This window comes from Ochotona curzoniae, unplaced genomic scaffold (genome assembly GCF_017591425.1).
Source record: "Ochotona curzoniae isolate NIBS_2020 unplaced genomic scaffold, NIBS_Ocur_1.0 scaffold_3835, whole genome shotgun sequence".
Lineage (NCBI taxonomy): Eukaryota > Metazoa > Chordata > Mammalia > Lagomorpha > Ochotonidae > Ochotona > Ochotona curzoniae.
The window spans coordinates 77,664-99,742 of NW_024467114.1; the positions used below are offsets into that span (position 1 = coordinate 77,664).

The 22,079-nt window shown below is 46.5% G+C and overlaps 1 protein-coding gene across 1 annotated transcript in view; it reads right to left on the reverse strand.

Annotated features, from left to right (window-relative positions):
• Positions 1 to 517: 517 nt before the first annotated feature.
• LANCL2 (LanC like 2) overlaps positions 518 to 22,079 on the reverse strand; it is a 34,551-nt gene continuing 12,989 nt past the window's right edge. Inside the window, exons 3-9 of the mRNA XM_040964619.1 lie at positions 20,225 to 20,432; positions 18,719 to 18,866; positions 17,790 to 17,936; positions 14,697 to 14,879; positions 7,984 to 8,160; positions 5,971 to 6,043; positions 518 to 4,436 (exon numbers count right to left, since the gene is read on the reverse strand). Of these exons, the coding sequence (XP_040820553.1) occupies positions 4,321 to 4,436; positions 5,971 to 6,043; positions 7,984 to 8,160; positions 14,697 to 14,879; positions 17,790 to 17,936; positions 18,719 to 18,866; positions 20,225 to 20,432 (1,052 nt within the window). The 3' untranslated portion in view covers positions 518 to 4,320. The remainder of the gene's footprint in view (positions 4,437 to 5,970; positions 6,044 to 7,983; positions 8,161 to 14,696; positions 14,880 to 17,789; positions 17,937 to 18,718; positions 18,867 to 20,224; positions 20,433 to 22,079) is intronic.

Sequence of the window (22,079 nt, forward strand, 5' to 3'; positions counted from 1 at the left end):
TGGGCCCTGGTCATACAACCTGGGACCAGACTCAGATCATCCTGCTGATGGCACATTCTCTGGGGTGGCTGCTGGGTAACAGGCTCATCCTGAAGCAGGTACACTCACTGGCGCTGCTTGCTCAGCTGAAGGGAGGGTCTGTGAAGTGTCTCATGTTCCCAGGGGTCACTCGTAGGGGATCCATTGCTGGCACAACCCAGGCTGTTTGCAGCACATGCAGCCTGTGGGACAGGCAGATTATTTAAAACAGCTCCTGTCCTAATTCATGTAATCACCATGACTAGCATCAGCAGGAGGGACCCATCCCAGCATCATACATGTAGTTACACGTTGCTGGCAGTAGGCAGGAGCTCTGTGTAGTTCATAGTGTTGGTGTACTTTTAAGTCCAAGTTAAGTCCTGACTGTGTCATGTGTACTGACAGCAAAGTGTAGCTGGGGCACTTAGATAGTGTGTGTGCAGAGTGGGGAGTGGGCCCCACCATCAGCCCACAGTGTTTTTTTCTTTACACTTTACAATTTTTAAAACACTTTTTATTGGAAAGGCAGATCAGATTTACAAAGGAGGAGAGGTAAAAAGATCTTCACCCGCTGGTTCACTCCCCAAATGGATATGACAGCCTGAGCTGATCTGAAGTTAGAAGCTTCTAGGTCCCACATGGGGGCATGGCTGTCCTCTACTGCTTTCCTGGGCTTCAAGCAGGGAGCTGGATGGGAAATGGAACAGCTGGGACACAAACTGACACCACTCAAATGGGATCTCAGCATTTTCAAGGTGAGGATTTAGCCATTAAACCATTGTGACAGGCCATAATTTTGCCTCTTAAGTGTTCTGTTTCATTTTGAGCTTTTGACATTACATATTCTAATTTGCTAACCAAACTTTGTTGCCATTATGCATGGAGTGAGCCATGACTGAATGATTCAGTTTGGATGTAGTTTTGCCAATTTGAAAAACAAGTGGCATTGTGATATTCTTGCCACTTGCCAGGGTCGAGTTCTTCAGAGGGTCTTTGGTTGGTGAGATCAAGGCTGGCAGGATTGCATTGCATTCTTCCAGGTAACAGGAATGTGTAGAAGATCATGAGACACAGCATTAACATGCATGTTGGTAATGCATGTGGGGAAATCATGACACAGCACTGGACATGCATTTGGTGATGATGTGGAATACTCAGGATGCATAGCATTTAACATGCATCTTAGCAATGTGCATACACCTATAAAGACTCAAGACATCCAGGTTTAAAGCCAGTTCCAAAACTCCCAAGTAATACCTTTTTTTGCTGCTGCATCTGCCAGTGTATTTCCGTTGGTGATATGGCTGTTGTTCGTATTTTGATCTCCCCTGCAGTGGATGATGGTCACTTCCAGAGACTCCATAACTACCTGGAAGCAGCTCAGGTTTTTGTTCCATGTTTAGTGGTAGGATGGTAAAGTTCTTCACACCAGTAGGCCTCATGCTCTCAGAATTAGTGTATGTGCATGTGGCACAAGAGGAACCTAATGGGTCTGTCTCTGCCCTCTTCCCAGTTTTGCATGACACACTATAAGTGCTCGGTCCTCACGTGCTGGATGAGGGCTCCAGCCTCCCAAACACACATGGGAAATTGGTGGTGCTATGTATGAAGTGGACTGGACTACCTGCAGCCACTGGTGTTTTGGGGATCTGGCTGTGGTCCCACAATGAGCCCAAAGCCTTGAGCTGATCCATAGACAGGAGTACAGGGCAGGCTGTGTGCTGAGCAACTAGGACTGCCACCACCTGTTCTTCCATGACTGACACTGGCTCTTCCCAGGGCAGTGGTATAGAAGCAGCTAGGACCTGCAGCTGGCATGTCCACCTCCCACAGAACAGCCTGCCAGCATGCATGCCTGTATTGATACCCATCCCCTTTTCACTCCTAGGAGCTGGAACTTCGAGGAAAGCTGGAGACAAATGCATGGCCTTACTCTACACCCTGCCTCCTTAAGTCTTTGTAACAATGCTGGGGACCTGGACTTCCATTTGGATTACTGTTTTTGTGAATGTAGCACATCCAACAGATGTGACACTGCATTCCTCAACTAAAAACGGTGTGTTCACTGCAACACAGGATCCCCAAGGTGTTGGGGACCCCAAGCACAGGCCTCTCTGGCCGGTGCATGCAACAGGTCAGGCAGGGACTCGGGATGCTCTGATGAGCATGCCTGGCATCCAGACTGCCCGTCCTTCTCTGATCACAGGACAGGGTCAGCAACCTTACCACCATCCAGGGTGGGATGTCTTGCTAGAACTGAGCGCAAAAGACCCTCTCAGGAACATAAATGAGTGTTTCAGCTGAGAGCCCGTTGCCCAGCACTGGATCAGCAGACTGATGGTAAACCAAGATGCCACAGGCTGTTGCCATCAACCACATTTTATCTAATCACAGAGGCAAAGGCCTCAAGCACAGTGGAACAGTTGTGGTCAGTGTTGTGAGTGTGCCTATCTGTGGTCTACAGAGCAGCATGTCAGACTCCAGGAGTGACCGAAGGCCCCCATAGGGCACCCACATCCTATCCTGGGGCTGCCTTCATGGCATCTAAGTGGCATGGTGGTGCCTCACTACCTGGTGGACAGGTGGCTTCAGAGTTCACAGAGTCTGTAAACTCTCAGATATGTTCTCTTCTACATGGGGTAGTCACACTGACAATTAGTCTTCAAGCATGCATGCCAGTAAACACCCAGACTCCTGGGCCTGAAGTCACCAGGCCAGTAAGGATTCCAGGAGTGGCCTCCTCCCTGCCACAAAGGGCTGTGCTGTGGGGCAACCAGCTTCCTTTGGAAATGAACATGTCACTTCAGATACAGAATGGGACAGTGGGAACAGGACATATCACTTCCTGCGAAGAGGGCTGTGATGGCTGAAGTGTCACTCTGAGGACAGTCCAGCCTGTGTGAGGTGCATGGCTTGCCTTTAGGATCTAGGAGTTGAACCCTAAAGCCACAAGGAACCACCAACTTTTACAAGCAGAAGCATCTGCAATAGAGGCACAGGGTCACTCAAAGAGCAAGGCCATGTGTCAGGGTGCCAGTACCCAATGAAGGTCCAGTGATAGCTTAGGGGTCTTCCTTCTGCTGTGGTTTTCTTTCTCCTTGTAAAAGGGATACCCAGGTGACACAGTACTTAGGATGTTGAGTACTAAGATGGTATCTGGGCGGTGACAGTGTAGACAGCCCCTGGGGTTAGGGAGGGTGTAGACAGTCTCTGGAGCTGGTAAGGAGTTCCAGGGTGCCTGGGCTGGAGAAACTTTTCTATGCCGAGATCCATTTGAATGTAACAGCCCCCATGGGTCCTATAAAACCAGCATTTTACAGTCTGCTGTGTAGATCTGCTGGACTCAAAGTTCTGGGTGCAGCTGCTTTGGCAGGGCCAGACTGAACGCATCTACTGCCCTCACCCACTCCCAGGCTGGTCCCTTGGCAACTGAGGCTTGAGCTGGTGTCCCGAGAACTGAAATCCATGTACAATTCTGGGAGTGCAAGAATCCAGATTAATGGCCATTTTAGGAGAGACACAGATAACCCACAGCCCATGCTGGCATCTTGGCTATAACAGTGAAGCCTGTTTGCAGTGCATACCAGTGCTTGTGATTTATTCTGCCCCAGAGTGCCCATCCAAGTCTGTACCTGATGACTTACCCATGTGAACTGTGCTCGCCAATTGCTGGACCTTGGTCTCCCCTCCCTCGCATCCATAAGCCACAGTGCTGAGGAACTTGAGTCTGTGCCTGGTGAGTGCCCACGACAGCCATGCTTGACCTTACTGCTCCCTTGTGGTAGGGCTGCTCTCTCCAGCTTTGAGTTGTTCCCCAGAGCAGCCTGGGTTCAAGGGGCCTGCACCCAAGGCTCCAGGAACCTCTGCACCGAGACCACGGCTCTGGGAGCTGCTTGCGCCCGTGGGGGCTCCTCAGAAACAAGGTGACACGCGTGCAGAGAGGCCTCCCACCTCACATTCTCCACTGCCTTCTGCTTTCCCTCATGCACCCCGCATTTTCTGACATGCAAGAGAGCCGACTCTGTCCATTCCTGGGTAGATGCAGCTCCGAGCTTGTGGGGATACTAACAGCCACCTACACCTGCAAACACGAAGAAACATGCAGACACCACACGGTCTGGGTGTGGAGAACTCATTTTTCACATGGCGAGGGGACACAGGACGTGGATGGCAGGGTTTCCGTTGGTCATGCTCTGACACAGGGTCTCTGTGAGGAAGGGGGATGTGCCAAGTATCTGCTTCTTGTCCTTTCTTTCCAGATTCATAGCTGGTTCTGGGTCAGGCATGAAGCAGGCTGGTATTTTACGTGTCTTTTTGTACCTTTTCATCCTTCTGTGAAGAGCCAAGTTCAAAGGCTGGAAACCGTGATGTTTCTGGCACCAGGATGTCAGAGAGGAAGTGAACTGCACCAGCCATGCCTGCAACACAAACGGGGGATGGCTCATGAACGGCAAGGGCAGTGAGTCATCTGCAGCCCCAGGGAGCATGGCATGTGGGGACACAGCCCTCAGTGACCCCTGTACAACACCAGCAGGTCATGCCCCAGTGTTCTTTTAAAAACATGGCTTGTGTTCATTAATCTTGTATGAGGGGTTTCAAGACATTTGTATGAAATAGGATAAAGTCATTATATTTTAGCACAAAAAAATCCAAAATTCTTGCATATTAGGAAAGGATCTTTAAAAATCTGTTTGATGAAAAGTAACATGGGACATGCTGGAAAGAGCCATGTTGGCGAAGGGCAGCACCTCTAGGGGACTTGGTTCCCTCTGCAAGGAGCTGCCTGCCTGCTGTGGTCAGTGGCCACATGGGACTCAACAAAACAGCCCTCAGCCCTCCTGACAACCTGGTTCCTGCTGTGGTGAGGCAGAGGGCATAACCCAAGGCCTATGGCCTTTAGCTAGTTCATTGAGACTGGCCCTGGGACCCTGACGTCACTGTTATCAGCCTGAGTTTATAAACCTGAGTGTTAGCTCAGCTGCACATACACTGTGCTTCTATGACCTCAGAAGACTACAAGTTGTACCCTTAGTGTTTTTCCTGTATGATTTCTCTGAATTGTAAAAACAACATATAGATTACACAAAAGACCTAACAAATGCTCTGTATTCTGCTCACATAATTTTGATTTTAAAATAGTATCACATCAGAGTGAAACAGGACATGTCACTGAGTGGCATGAAGGACTATAGCACCAGCTTTGCACACATGGACTGGACATCACAGAATAAATGGACAATTTCCCAAACACTGATCAGCCTAAGAGCTAGTATGAAATCAAGTCTGTTTAAAAATGCCAGAAAGAAATTCTAATTAGAATTCAAACATCTGAATTAGGTTAACAACATCAATTCCCCCCACCAAGTAGCACCCAGCTGGTCCTGGAAAACCAGAGGACAGGGCGTTTCTTGAGGAGTGCCTAATTCTACCCAGCACAACCAGGGACCATCCTGCAAAAGTTTTTGCCCAGTCCATTTTGCCAGCAGCAGATTCTGTGAATTTCCTTCCCTGCTTCTCTGCAGGGCTCCATCCTGCTTTCCTCCATCACACCCCATTTGTTGTGCCAGCAGCACATTCTGTGAATTCCCTTCCCTGCTTTAACTCACTGATCTACCTACAACTTTCTTCAATATTTACTCTTGTCATTTTTATGTCTGTTTCCAATCATTAAGTGCCATCACTTATCCTTCTTTATATGATTTACATAGGCAAGTAGCTTTAAGCTATTATTCAAGCTTCCTGTTACTGCATAATTGTCACAAATGTGACATATAAAACATCCACAAAGTCATGGGCTGTCTGCCTGCACACTTCACTGAAGATCTAAAACCACTTGGCAGACATTCATGTGAGCAAAAAGTGGAGAAGTGACAAGAGATCAGCTCATGTTTACCCACAGCGATGAACACCAATGCCACCCACTATCTAAACCAGCTCTCTGCTCCCTCTTACCTTCAAAGAGCGAGTAGGGCCTGTCAGGGATGCGGCACCCGTGAGCTCCATAGTCCAGACACCACTCTGCGAACTGAGAGACGTTTCTTATTACAGATGGTGTTTTCACTAAAGGAAAGGTGATCATTGACCAGCGTGTGCTGTGTGCAGAACCCCATAACTACCCTTCTCAGTAGGTTGGGCCAGGTACAACCTCTCCATTTCCTTCTGATAGGTGGCAGCTGCCATATATGGCACCTGTGACAACAACATCTCTCCCACTTCTGTCTCTGCAGTGAGAAGTCTCTTCCATCCTCAGCAAACACTCCCTGGTTCTTGTACCACCTCCAAACCAGCTGCCAGCCCTCTCCAGCTCTGCCTGGCTTAGAGATCCCTACCATCAGCAGAGCCTGATGTCTCTTAGCCCACACCCACTCAGATCTGCAGCTCTTGGGCTCTTTGCATGGTGCCCCTCGGCCCCTGGTGCTCCTCAATCACTTCATAAACTCTGATGCCCAAGCCACAGTGTGGTCATTTGTATGAAAATTCTTCAGTGATGAAAACAGCACCTGTGGCGTTAAACTGACTGCTTTCCAAAGTCCTCATCTACTCACCATTAGAGCTGGTTCAGCAAACACTCCCAGCCCTCTGTGTTAGACAACAGGGATGCATGTGGACAGCACCACATTGCAAAAAGCACTGGCCTATATCGTGTGAGTTCTACATCCTGGATATTTCTCAGCACCAACGATGTTTAGTTTTATAACTCGACATTTCTTGTACTCATAATTAAGTCCAGGTCTCCTCCCACCACTGCTGTCTTTCTCCCGGAGCCCAGCTCTGGGTCGATATTCACAAATCCCCAGGCTGGCTCTCTCACGGATCCTAGGAGGACCCCTAGTTATGGTGACCACCTGCCTGACCCTGTTGTACTCACATTTCCTACCTTCGTGGCACCAACAGACCCACTTTCTCCCCAGACCAGGCCAGGCCATTTTTGGCCCTGTCTCAGCCATATAAAGTCCTTTCAAATCCCCCATATTTACTTATTTACCTACACATCATCAAGGATGGGGAAGCCTTCAGCTCTGTCCATTCCCACCTCTGCCTAGCCATCCTGTACAGCCCATCACATTGTCCTTCAGGGGTTGGCCCAGGTGCCACAACCTGAACTTAACTTTGTACATGTAGATGCTGCTACTGCTACACAGCCTGTGGGTTCTGAGCATCTGGGTGACCATACCACATGTGTGCTGAGTTTGTGGGTGATGTACTGTGTGTGCGCCTTGAGTGTGGGATAAAGCTGTGAATGTGCTCTGAGGGTATAGGTCTGTGCATGTGTGCCCTGAGGATGTAAGTTCTATACTATTGTATGCTCTAAGCCTGTGGGACTATCCTACATGTGTGCCTTAAGTGTGAGGGTGTCATGCTACATGTGTGCTCTGAGCTTGTGCTGCCATGCTATATGCACTGAGCCTATAGGTGACATGCTGCATATGTGTCAACAAGGAGGGGTCCCCTCTGCCTAGGTGGAGGAAAGAACTCATGACACAGGTGCTCCTACTTAGAGTGCACCAGCCTGCACCAGCATCCACCATGCCCTGGGTTCCCACCAGTGTCAGGGATGGGCAGTGACCCAGAGAAATAAGGTCCTGAGCTTCTAGTTCTTAAGAAACGCAACAAGAAGTACAGTGAAAGAAGGAGTGACATTTCCAAATGGAGGCCCTCAAAAGCCCCTCACTTTAACAGAATAAGCACTGAAATGCAGGGAGTGGTGCACATTCCAGGGGGAAGCAGCTAAGAGCAGGACAAAGGCATGGACATCAGGTCTAGCCAAGAAATGTCTCTGACCTAGCAGTGTGACCCCAGTGCAAGCAGTGAATCCGGAATACATATTCATCCACTCTTTATAGATACTGCGATCCACCATCATGACAAGGCCGTGCAGAAGGAATGCGACACCAAATGGGTCTGTATTCCTGAACCAGGAACATCCTGGGTGTTTGGGTATCATCTGGATCCTGCTGTCCTTACCTTGCAGGCCCGGTAGAGGTACTTTTTGTCCTGTGTGAGGCGGTAGAGGGACAGGAAGCAGTAGCCATTTCCAGCAGTCCCATGGCAGATCCCATAGCCCTTCCGGAGCAAGCCCCGTTGCCAGATCACATCGCTGCAGTCCATGGCTTCCTTCAAGTACTTCTCCTCCTTAAAGACCTGGAAAAGCAACAAGGCAACATTAGGGATGCTTTCACTGAGGAGTCAGTATAGTACTTTCCCTTCCTGGTAAGAGAATTGTACCCAGTGAGGGTGGTAGACAAACAAAACTTTCAGGAGCAGCCGGCAGCACCTTCTAACTCCAAGTGGCTAGCTTATGCCTCCTACTCTCATGGCAAAGCAAAAATAATTTTTAAAAAGATTTATTTGGAAAGAGGAGTTACACATCAAAAGGGAGAGATGGTTGTCTTTCATCTATTGGCTCACTCCCCAAATACCCACAACAATCATGTCTGGGCCAGCCTGGAGCCAGAAACTTCATCCAAGCATCCTGCATGGGTATTGGGAACTGCTGCCTCCCAGACATGTTAGCATAAAGCTGGACCAGAAGTGAACAGAATTTATACTGGACAAAACAGAACTGTGCCAGATAGACGCTGCGATCTCTGGAGAGGAAAGGAGAGCACTGAAAAGAAGAAGCATGTTTGTCATTATTCAAGTGCCTGTATTTACTTAAATACTAGGACTTGGGACTGGCAAGCTAATACTCCACCCGCAGTGCTGGCATCCCATATGGATGCTGGTTTGAGTTCTAGCTGCTCCATTTCTGATCCAGCTTCCTGCTAATGGCCTGGGAAAGCAGAAGAGGATGGAAAGGCCTTAGGACTCTGTACTCATGGAGGGTCACCAAACTAAACAACTGGTTCCAGGCTTTTTAGTGGCCCAGTTCTGGCCACCTGGGGAGTGAACCAACAGAGAGAATACCTCTCTCTGTCTCTGTAACTCTTTCACTCTTCTTAAAAAAATATTCAGGACTATTTAAAGAAGAAATGATAGGGAGGTACATAACACTTGTAGCTGTAATGTACCTGACGCACAGTGTAAAGAATGGGAAGTCAGGGTCTGGCATGATGGCTCAGTGGCTAAAATCCTTGCCTAGCTTGCACTGAGACCCTATTTGGGTACCGGTTTGAGTCCTGGCTGCTCCACTTCTCATCCAGCTCTATGTAGCTTGGGAAAGCAGTAGAGGACAGCCCAAAGCCTTGGGACCCTGCCCCTACATAGGAGACCTGGAAGTGGCTCCAGCTTCAGATCAGCTCGGCCCTGGCCACTGCAGCCACTTGGGGAGTGAACCAGCAGACAGAAGATCTTTCTGTCTCTCCTTATCTTTGTAAATCTGCTTTTCCAATAAAAATCTTTTTTTTTTTAAATTTTTTAAGAATGGGAGCACATACAACCATCAACTTATGTGAAGTAACACAAAGTTAGCACTAAGCAGACTATGAACAGTTAGGGTTGCATATGCAGTCCCCACAGCAACCAGGCTTTCCTGGAGGGGATGCTAGTGTCAAAAGCAGTAGCTTCACCTGCAGTACTACAACACTGACCCCTGTGCAAAACAAATTCTAAGACCTACTTTGACAAGTGTAAAGCTGCTAGATGAAGTACAACCCAAAAACATCTTGATGGTCTTGAAAAGGGACATTTCATAATGACAAAAAAGTTAATTAGAAAGTCAAAAAGTTCATGCAAAAATGAATAGAGATTTTGTTTTGGTGCAAAAAAATTTTGGAATCCATGTTTCCTCATAATAGACATTCTGAAGTACCCTGGTCTCTGTCAGTCTATCGCCTGTTATAGCCTCAAAAATTCATCTCTCATCTATCCATCCATCCATCCGTCTGCCCTTCCAACCAACCATCCATCCATCCATCCCTCATCTGCCTGCTAATACAGCCTCATAATGCATGAACCCAAAGCCAATAAAGCTGTGGAAACACACTGGAGATTGTAGTAGGAGATTAAACAAACATGGAAGGCCAGAGGCTGGGTGTCTGCAGACTGACTCAACAAAGCTTCTTGGGAACATATGCTGTAGGCAACTGCCTAGGTTGCTCTGTACTCTCTGTACTAGGCAAGTGTTACATTGCTGGGAGGAAAACAGCCAATAGCTGGCAGGCATTCTGGGACTGGTTAATGACAAATCTGTGTTAATTATACTCCGGGATAGTTACTTTTTTTTTTTAAGATATGTGGGGAACGCTACACAGCATGGTGGAAGGCAGGAAACACCAGGCCAGGACATGCCACTTCAGCCCCAACCATGCTGTGCACTACTGTGGGGTACAGGAGCTGGAGGTGGCCCAGAGAAGGGCATCTAGGGACATGCTGTAGTGAGGTCCACTGAGAGCATATCTTACAGGAAGGATTGACTTGCAGGGGCTTCCATGGATTTGGCTACTATAATTGCATGTAGGTGAGGGAGCTAAGGTGAAATGGTTTTGAGCAGTGAAACCAAAAGGCATGCAGGAGACCTGGGATGGGCTAAGTAGTAATGCTTGCTGCCCGCTGGCACAAGCAGAAGTTGGAACTTGGAGGCATGCCTGGCTGCACTAGATTGCAATGCCTATACGCAAAGTGTTGGGGCAGTGGGTGGGTCAAGTCACAATGGCTGCAGCACCCACCAGAATGTGAGAAAACCAGATATAGAAGCAGGTTCTGTAGGGCACTTGTGGGCTAGCCTGTGTGGAACTGCAGTACCTGCTGGTTTGCATGACAGCTAGAGATGGTGATGGGATGAGCCAGGCTGGACCACAGAACTCACTGACACTCATACGAATCAGGATTGGAAGGAGGCCAGCCTAGGCCAGGATGCAGCACCTGCTGGCACACACAAAGGATGGGACTGAGGGCAGACCATGTTAAGCAGGGCTGCAGCATCTGCAGACAAGATTGATATCTGGGGTTGGGAGTGGGCCTCGTAGGGGAACCTGAGGAACTACCTTGCTAGGTTGCAGCTCCCACTGGGGAACACAAGACTGGGGCTGGTAGAGGCCAGGCCAGGTAGTAACACTTGTCTGCCTGTGTGTGGGCCAGGTATGGGGGTTAGGACCAGGCCACAGGATCCGCTGGCACATGCAAGAGCCGGCAATGGGGTGTGGACCATGCTGGGCTTGGATAGGTTGCAACACCTGCCATTGAGAGTTGAGACTGGGGGCAGGCCAGACCAGGCTGGGTTGAAGCACCTTCAGGCAGGCATAAGATATGGGGCTGGGAACGGGCCCCTGAGAACTTTGGGGACTCCCCTACTAGGCTGTAGCTCCCCCTGGTGTGTGTGAGAGCCAAAGTGTGAGAGAGACTGATCAGGCTGGGCAAGGATGCAGCATCCACTGGCATGCATGTGGGCTGGGTCTGGGGATATGTCAGAGTGGGCTAGGCTCCAGTACTTGTTCACATTTGCACAAGCCCGGATGGATACATGATGGGCTGGGCTAGACCACAGCACCTGCTGGTTCACATTAAAGCCAGATCTGGGGGTAAGATAGGCTGGGCTAGGCCAGAACACTTGCTGTCAAGTACTAAGACTGGGGGTAACTCAGGCTGGATCACAGTATCCCCTGGCAAGGGTACAATTCAGGGCTGGGAGTGGGCCTGGTAGGTGAACTGATGGCACTCCCCCACTAGGCTGCAGCTCCCAATGGTGCACATAAAAGTCAGAGCAAGTTGGGTGAGCTAAGCTGTAACACCCAAGGGTATGCATGATTACTGTATGGGATAGGAGATGAGCTGAGTTAGGCCATAGCACAGGCTGGTACATACAAAAACCAGGGCTGGGGGTGAGCCTGGTGGGAGTTACTGAGTATTGCCCTAACTGGGCCAGAGTACTCACTAATATATGTTAAGGATCAGGTCTGTGGCAGCCTGGTTGGGCTGGGCCATAGTACCTGTTGGTTCATGTGAGATATGGGGTTAAGGTAGAACTGACCAAGCTGCATCCACTGGTATGTGCATTGGCTGGTGCTGGTGACAGACTAAACCTTATTCTGTACTGGCTGACACACCTAAGAGTCAAGTCTGAGGTCATCCCAGGCAAGGTCACTTAGGGGACTCCCCAACTAGATTACTGGAGACTCAAATCCTGGCCACAGGAAATTCACAAAGTTTGTGGTCCGACCTTAGAGTGCATGCATTAGGACTGAGCTTCCTTAGTTGCTGATGCCTGTGTAGTGGACAGCATGTCCAGATGCACATGGGGACATGACAGCCAGCTCATCTAGGCCAGCAGAGGATGTCAACTGCCTTGTCAAAGGAAGGAAAGCAGAACAGGTTGGATCATTCCCCTGGACAAGCTTTGCAGCATGTTCTTAGGTCTGTGGATGCAACAAGATGGACTCTTTCAGATAACAGACCTTGGCAAGATTTTCCCAACCCTGGTGCAACAAAGTCTCAGAACTATCAAAATCACTCAAATGATACCCTCAGGACATACTTCCCCACACTGGGGTCTCTTAAGGCGCTATCAAATGACTGTCTCCCATCCCCAGGTACTGATACAGTTGGACAGCCAGGAGCAGCCCCTTTCCCTTTTCCCCAAGTGGACACAGGAGATAGGAAAGAACTGAAACATCTGTCCCATCCACCTTCCCCCATACCTCAACCCTCCCCATCCTAACAAAAGGCCCATATGGACATGCATTTCTTTTAACTATGTCAACAATATTAAAAATAAAATACAAATTATAAAAAGAAAAACAATGAAATAGCAATTGCTAAGCATCATCCCCAAAGAAATGACAATGCATGTCCACAGAAAGACAAGAATGTTTCACCACCTTACTCATACTGCAAGCAAGCTGATAAACTTTGGTATATTTATATGAGTGATTATTACAATGAAGACATGACAAAATCTTGAGGAAGATGGAAATACAGTCTGTAAACAATCCTTCCACTAGTTCTAAAACACACCCTAAGAAAGCCATTCGAAGGTTTCAAACCCCTCTACAAAGCAGGAGGATCATTTACACAGAACTATACTTATCTGAGCTCAGAGTGCTCCACCTTGGGAGGGAGCATTCCTGAGGCGGTCCAGAGGGGGAGAAGGCTGCTACCCTGCTGCAGTACAGCATCTGAGACCTGCTCACTGGCTCTGCCAAGTGTGGGCAATAGTGTACAGTGTCTAAACCCACAAAAACTGCCAATGACTTAGGACTCAAAATGTAAGTTGAAATAGTAGAACTTGCTGCCATCACCCTAACTTACTGCTAGACAGTCAAAAGCAGATACGGGTTTTCATCAACGTATGGGATGTGAAAGTGTCATCTGGTAGCAAGTTACTGACAATTAACAAAATCCTCAAGATAACAACATTGTTGTTAAAGACTTGATTTTGTTCTGAGACCATTTAAACTACATGTTCAATTACAGAATATTTTCTAGTCAAACATCAATACAGGATTAGCATCTTGTAAGGGAGGCAAAGAAAATTTTATGAACTTAGAATGAACTAATAATTTTATTTGTGAAAAATACCAATTTCCCCCCCAAATAGTTGGGACCTTTATGCCATCATAATCACAGCTTTAGGATTCAGAACTTTATGTAGCAGTACAGGACACGAGAAAGCTTGTCACTACATAAAACAAACACTTCTGACCTCGTTTTCAGAACAGACATTAATAAACCCAAGACCTTCTAACTTAATCTTCAGTGATTGGAAAGAAAATGTAGCTAGGTGGTTCCCCAGTGCTGCCACAATGACAGACAGCTGTGCAGAAGGGATGCCGTGTATCCATCCACACCAAGCAGGAAGTTTTTTTTGAAATTCACATTGTGAAGATGACACACTTGTCGGCTATGAAACTGTTTTCTGTACTTTGTCCAAACATTCATCCTTAGCCTCATTTTCCAGCTTTTCCAGTCTGCGGGACAGCAGATGGGTGCTTTACCCTTTCTGCATGACAGGACAGGTGTGCAGGGTGTTCTGCAGCTGATCCAGGCCATGGAAGGGCACCATGGGGCTCACTCTGCTCCCCACATGTCCAGTTGTGGTGGAAACCGCAGGGGACTCTACCAGCAGAGCTGACTAGAAGGCAACTGTCCAGGAGAAGGGCACAAGAGTCCTGATGTCCCGGACACAGACTGGAAGGCACTCTTGGCAGCCAACACAGGCAGTCCACGCGTACCCCAGCTGTGGCTGCTGAGCCCCTTTCAAGTGAGAAAGAGTCTAACCAAAAGAGGCTCTTATTCCTGGCAGCTGCTCTTCCATGTGGCAACCAGGGGTCCTGTTGGTGCTGCTGGACAAGCATGCAGATGTACAGGGAACTAACACTCCAAGAACAGGGATGTAGGATTGGAACAAACCATCCCCCAAGTACAAAATTAAATTCTCCTGGTTTAAGAATCTGTTTCATTGCTCTTGCCAAAAACCAAAACTCCCTAAGTTATTTTCTTGAATGTTCATATCTTTTTACATCATTGAAATATTTTTGATGTCAAGAACTAAACGGTTCTGGGGTCTATGTCAGGAGAGATTATCTTCCACAATTTCTCTGAATAATGTTTTGTAGTTAGTCATAAAAAATAAGATGATTCAGACTAACCTTGTACCTGCACCTCCCAGAAGCTGTGTCTGGGGTATCGGAAGAACTGACCTTGTATGCCTGCACCCCCAAGAGCCAGGTCTGAGGTCACCAAGGGACTGACTGTGTACCTGTACCCCCAGAAGCTGCATCTGGGGTCACCGAGGGACTGACCTTGTATGCCTGCATCAGCATATGCACCACCCCTGGGGCTCCGTGGCACCAGTGCACGAGTCGATCCGTCTCATTGCTCAGTGATGATGGGTAATTCCCAGATCGGAATTTTTTGTGGCGTATATAATCAATACTAGGTTTCACCATTTCCATCAATGTTTCTTGGTCTACCTTTGCTGTTGGCTGTAAACAAACAAAAAAGAAACACTTTTTCTGCAGTTTGTTCCTTTAAATAATTTTATCAGCAAGAACACAATAAAGCATCAGCCACATGGAACAAAACACAAATAAAGTGAGAATCATTTCAATTACCTGGAACACTAGAGTAATTTTAAATTAGAATCATTTTGATTATCTGGTTAGGTAGACCATTTTCAGCTTCAACTCTTCCTGCAATCTTCTAAAACAGACTGGTGAAATGACATTGCACACACACCATCTTTGTAGAGTCAGTCACAAGATTGGATTTAAAGAAGCCAGGCTTCCTTCACTTTGTATAAACGCCACCCTTGACTTCCCTCCAGGTTTCTCCATTTGGCCCACATGTAACTGCTGGGCTTCAGTCACCCCAGGCACACAACCAGCACTATACATTTATATCCAAACAGTTGTGTGCCATAGCAGTAACAGCTATCAATGGCTCTCATTCAATACTACCTATTAGAATGTATTACTAATCTTGTTTTAGCATTTTGCTATAGAGACTAAGACTAAAATTACACTTGGTAAATATTAACTAATTCTGAGGCATTTAACACATACACATTTAGAGTCTCAGGCCACTGCACAAATTCCTTGAAAATGGTAGTGACAGTCAAATGGCAAAGCGACACGTCAGGTAGCTGAGGCCAATCTGCATTACCGTGAAGTCCAGGTTGGAGTTAGTCTTCATTTGGATGGCAAATGCCCAGAGGCGACAGATTATACTTATAACCCAAAATGAAATATTGCTTGAAAAGTCATATTATTCTATTAAAAGAAAATCTACAACACAATGCTTACTTCTATAAAACCAAAAAAAATTTTAAACAAAGACATTCTTCATTTACTTATTTGAAAGAAAGAACTATAACGAGAAGGGGACACGGACGGACGGACACACACACACACATACACAAAGTAAGAAAAATGGAAAGAGAGCAAGTGACACTGAGAAAGATCTTCCATTGGCTGGTTCACTTCTTACATGGCTGCCACAGCCAGGAATAGGCCAGCTCAGGCCTGGACATTCATCTGGAACTCTCATGCAGGTGCAGTGTCCCAGGACTTGGGCCTCCTCAGTTGCTTTCCCAGGTCATTAGCAAGAAGCGGGAATTGTAAAGAGCACCCAGGATGGAAATCGACATCCAAATGAAATGTCAGCACTGCAGGTGGTTTCTTTACCAGTCACAATACCAGCCCCCAAAACATCATCCCTTTAAGAAAAAGCCAATTGTTTTTAAGCACAAAGCATTGGTATCAATGCTTTCAAACTTCATGAAGTCTTCTTAATTTTTTAAAAGATATAAACCTACTAGAAAAATCTCTGAAAAAAATCTTTAGGTGCTTTTTTCTGACACATGCTTAGAAAACGTAACATTTTAAAAAATTATAGGCCATGAAGCACAAAAGATTTTGAGAAAGCTCAATCTTGGGGCTGGTGCTGGGTTCAGTGGGTTTTTAAGCTGCCATCTGTGGTGCTGGCATCCAATGTGAGTGCCAGTTCAAGTCCCAGCTGCTTCATTTCCCATCCAGCTCCCTGCTAATGGGCTGCACACATACATATACACACATGTGCACACACCTACACATGTGTTCATGTATAATCTGCACATGTACACACACATCTCAATACAGGCATGTGCATGTATGTATCTCCTATACTGGTCTTGTTTCTCTGGAGAACTCTGACACAGAACCTTTGAACTTCCCTGAAAAACAGAATCATTCTTAATGAGACATAGAATTCTGGTTACTCTGGAAACAAAGACACACTACAGTCACTTCTGTGACAGTGACAGAGAGCCTGACACCAGGCCAGGTAGTATCAGTCCTGGTGGCTATGAGCCGCCTATTTCCCTCCCATGTGGAAACAACACAGTAGGTTTATAAGAAAGTGGGGGAGGGTAGCTTTAACATAAGAATTTTGATAAACATGGCCTGTTTAATCATAAACATTGATATGGTCTGAACAGAATTTTGCTACAAACTGATGTAGGCATCTGGTCTCTTAAGTCGTACACCTATTGTAGTACTCAGGTGGACACTTAATTCCACTGTGGCTTCTAGCAGGTGAGCCAGAGGGATACCCCAGGAGGGTCCCGTGAGGTGGCTGGCCCAGCCGCCCTCTGCACCCACACCCCCACAGCCTGAGCTTCGGTAACCGTCTCAGGCACCATGGGTGCTGATGTCAGGCTAACCAACATGGACAGCTGGACTCTTACCCAAGGACAGCTTCTTGACTCCTGCTGTGTGAGCTTACAAAGTAACAAAAATCTCAGCTTTTAGAAAAGGGCAAATAAAAAGGGCCACGTGGCAATATGTAGGGTGAGGCCCCTGAGTTCTTGGTGGAGCTGTCAGCAACCAATTCCACAGAAGTGGAATGCCTGAGACAAGATCCCAGCCCAGCAATAACCTCACATTTAAACTAATGCATTGTTAAATGGTTAATACATGAGGGGTTTTCAAAAAGTTTATGGAAAATGTGTATTATGAAAAATGCTATATATGCATTTCAGTATTTTTATAGCCAAATTACTTTAAACAAATTATTTGAGGCAGACAAGAAAGTGTTTCCATCTGCTGGTTCACTCCCCACATATGCATAGTGACCACTGGCTGAGATGGCAGCTGGCTGCTAGAAACCCAATCTTATTTTTAGTTGGCTGTCAGGGACCCAAGTACTGAGCCATCATCTGCTGCCTCCCAGTGTGTGCGAATAGGAAGCTGGAGTCAGGGGCTACATCCAAGAATGGAATCATGGTTCTCTGATGTGAGATTCAGGCGTCTTAACTTGTGAGACCAAATGCCCACTCCAAACCTAGCTTTTAAACCCATTTTCTATATACTTCCTGAAGTGTACTCATCCTAGGGTCTCACAGTCTCCACACTCACCTGCATCAACACATAGTAAATTCCAGCCATGCCATGAGCTGCGCCAACATACTGCTTCCTGTGCCACTGGTACAACAGGGGACAGCGCTCAGCTTTCCTTTCTTCCCTCGACAAAGCCTTACCTGATTCAATGATAGCATCGACGACCTACAAAGACAACGAGACAGCATCAGTTTAAAATACCTGCATACATCTTGTCCCAGTTTAATCACCACTGAAAGCATGTCCACATCAGGCAGGGGCAGACAGTGAAAGGGACAGGGACAGAGGCAGAGCAGCTGTCAGGAGCTTAGGTTACTCACAATAAGTACAGGGGAGGAAAAAACAGTGCCAGAGTAGAAAACAGTATTGAGTTTGCCCAGCTTCTTCACATGAAGTTTACTGAAATGTAGAGAAGCTTCCTGAGAACACTGCTCTAGCTGACTCTGTTACAATCGTTCCCCCAAAGATAACCAAGTCCATCTTTCAGAAAAGCTGGAGGGCCTGGCTTCACAGGAGCAAGGCTAAGGAAGTCTGCTGTGGCTGAAGAGTCCAGCTGGATCTGAGAACATCTTGTGTGTTGTGGCCACAGGCCATGTGTGCATCATAGTACATGCCCCTTCATTGTCTCAGTGGACTACTGTGTGTTGGGTTCCAGCAGCACACAGCAATCCTGGCTCACCAGAATGCAGTCAGCGGGGGAGCACCATGAAGCCAACTGGGAGGAGGGCTGTGAGTTTGCTCTGGCTGTACAGGTAAGGATGCATGCCTGGGACAGTGCAGGAGCCCAGCATCCATGCAGGAAACAAACATTCTACACTTTCTCAAAGAAAAACAGCCAAGGAAATCAAGGACAAAGAGAGATACAACTTTCAGAATGTTACTAGAAAAAAACCCTTTTATGAAATATGTTAGAAATGAGTCTGAGTGGGAAGCAGAGCACACAGTACCTCCTTAATGGCTGACTCACACACAGTGCCAGGGCCAATCTCTGTGTTGAGGTACAGCAAGGCATACAGGTAGCCAGCCCGCCCGTACAGCAGCTCATCAGGAAGGTCTGAGTCCTGGCTCACAACAGTTCTGTGCAGCTGAAGAAGTCTAACCAACAGAGAAGCGAATCACTGTGACACTTCAGGAATTACTTCCTTATCCTTAAACTTGAAGGCAAGTTCCTTTTTTTAAAGATTCATTTATTTTTATTGGAAAGGTAGATTTAAATAGAGAGACACACAGAGAAAGGTCTTCCAGCAACTGGTTCACTCCTTGAAAGGTCACAAATGCTGGAGCTTATTCGAAGCCAGAAGCTTCTTCTGGGTCTCCCACATGGATGCAGGGTCCCAAGGACATAAAGCATCCTCCGCTGCTTTCCCAGGCCACAGCACGGAGATGATTGGGAAATAAAGCAGCCAGGACATGAATAGGCATCCATGTGGGCACTTGAAGGTGGAGGATTAGCCTATTGAGCAAGGCAACAGCCCCAAAAATGTGATTTCAAATAAACTCCCAAACACTTCCACTTTACTAATTCCTTACAAATATCAAATTAAAGCACAACATTCTACCTTGTTTTCACTCTAATCCATATAATAGAGGATACCTCTTTTTGAAATCCAGAATTAGAAGCAAGTGATTTAGAAAACTAACTAACTAACTAACTAAATAACTGCCTTTGTGGTACAGTGTGTGAATCCCCTCTCTGCAATGCAAGTGGTCCATATGGGTACCAGGTTTGTGTTCCAGCTGCTCCACTTCCCATCCAGCTCCCTGCTTATGGCCTGGGAAAGCAGCCTAAGACGGCCAAAGTGCTTCTGTACCTTCCACCCACCTGAAGACCAGGGGAAGTTCAGCTTCAGCCTGCTCTAGTGCAGGCCAACACAGACAACTGAGGGAGTCAAACCAGTGGAGACCAGGTCATTTTCTTTCTCCCTCCACCTCCTGTCCCCTTTGTAGCTCTTTCAAAAACAGACACATAAACCTTTAAAAACATTTTTAAAGGACCAGTGTTTGGAAATTATCAGTCATTCTGTGTCTGAACAAATCCCAACTGATCAGCATGTGCCAGGTGAGTCCTGATTTCTGTCTTTCTGAGTAAGAACAGAAGCAAAATGCTCACACTCCCTAAGCTCCCATCAATTCACATACCCAACTAATTACATCATGGTTGAATCTAAGATGAATTTTGTTATTACACAGTGGGTCTAAGACATGGGAGCAATTTAAGAAATGCTTAGGAAAAACAATTAGAACTATTCAAAGACATATTTTTTATTCCCACAAACAGGCACATCCACACTTGGGCACAAAGCATACAAGCCCAATGTCACACCTCTTCACTTCCTGAAGAGATCTATTTGTATCAGCTCACAAACCAAACATGAATTTCCACTTTAACTACCTTTCTAAACTAAAGCAAAAACTTAGTGAGATTTTAGAGAAACGTAGTTTTAGAAACTCACTTTGTGATACATTCCCGGGACTCACAATCACTTCTGAGTCGATGATAAACTACCGCTCCTACAGCAAGGGGCCCAGCGTCTCCACAGAGGAAAGTGACTCTGCGGCCGCTCAGATTCCGAAGGGTTCTCTTCACATAATCCAGGGATCGGAGCAGATAGGTCTGGTCACAGGTGACCCGGTGCAACTGCAAGTACAAAAGGGCTATGCCTGGGGTAATCCCCCAGCCCCACAAGAAAAGCATGAATGTGTTTTCTTCTCACTTCCAGGGCACTGTTCTCTAATTACATAAAATAATCATCTACAAAACTTAATGTTTTTTAAGGAGTAACATAAATAATATTACATGTATTTCTTTAAGGAAAGAACAGTCAAGGCTGGCATCATGGTGGCATCCCAACTGGGAGCTAGTTGGAATCTTGGCTCCTCCACTTCTGATCCAGTTCCCTTCTTATAGTCTAGGAAAAGTAGCAGAGAATAGCTTATATACTGGGATTCCCACTTTGGAGACTTGGATGAAGCTCCTGGTTCCTGACTTCAACAGGGCCCAGCCCCAGCTACTGTAGCCACCTGAGGATCTGAGTAGTGAACCAGCAGATAGAAGACCTTTCTGTCTGTCTGCCTGTCTCTCTCGGTCACATAAATAACATAATTTTTAAAAATGCAAAACAAGAAAAAAAGAAAATCGGGATGGAAAAGGCATAACACAGATTTGGCTACCTTGGCTGTTAGACTGATCTAAACTTTCCCACGCCTAGATGGAGCCAGACCACTCCTCATCTCCCCTTCCCAGTCTTATTTCTTTCCCTTGTATCCCTTTCCTCACAGAATCAGTTCTTGCAATGTTATTGCACACTGCTTGATTACATTTCTGGATTTTATAGTTTCTTCTTCCTAATTCTTCCACTCCACAATTCTCAAATCATAGCGGGGTCACCAACCTGCCGCCATATGACGGGGTGGAGGCCACAATTTATCTCCTCCCCAGCCATCCCATTTCACACTGAAGAACTGTAAGTATGTAATTTCTTCTTTCTTCAGTTCTACTCAGAATACCCTGCTTCTCTTACAAATTAACCCTAACATCTTCTAACGTTTGGAAGGAAAGTCTTTTTTTCCTCATTATCTACTCTTTGAAGATGTTCAGACAAGCAGCAGCTTATTTAGAAGCTCTGAGAAAAAAAAATTACTCTATATAAGCTGTTAATTATTTTCTTGAATGCATGCTTGCTACATTTAAAAGTGTAAATTATAAACATCTAAAAAACAGTTGCATACCTACAAATTTCAAACGAACAAATGCTTCCTGGGTGACTCAGAAACCTTTAACAACAGGCAGCTAAATCTGGCCATTCTGTGAACCCTAACCCTGGAACACACACTGTCGCACATACATTCTTAATACAGACACACACAAGGACTTCAGAAAGTCTGTAGAAAAATGGAATTAGAAGAAAGAAATAAAAGTGTATAAACTTCACTTTTTTCAAGATCAGCTCCATCAAGTTAAGACACTTTAACACATGTATTTATGTTATTTCAAAGACATATGCAGATAGACAGAGACAGACATTTCTGATTCACTGATTCACTCCCAGGTCAGGCTGAAGGCAGGAGTCAGGAACTTCACCTAGGTCTCCCACATGGGTGGCAGGGAGCCCAGGATCTACATTACAGGGTTAGGGAAAGTGGAAACAGAGGCAGAGCTGGAGCCTAAATTCAGGTACTTCAGTACACGGGTAGTCTATGTGGTGCCTTCACTGTTCACCAAACATCCCTAAATACTCTTTTGTACATGATGACAGCAGCCATTTAGTCTACGTTTAAAGAGCCACGGTCCTGGGAATATGTCCTTTA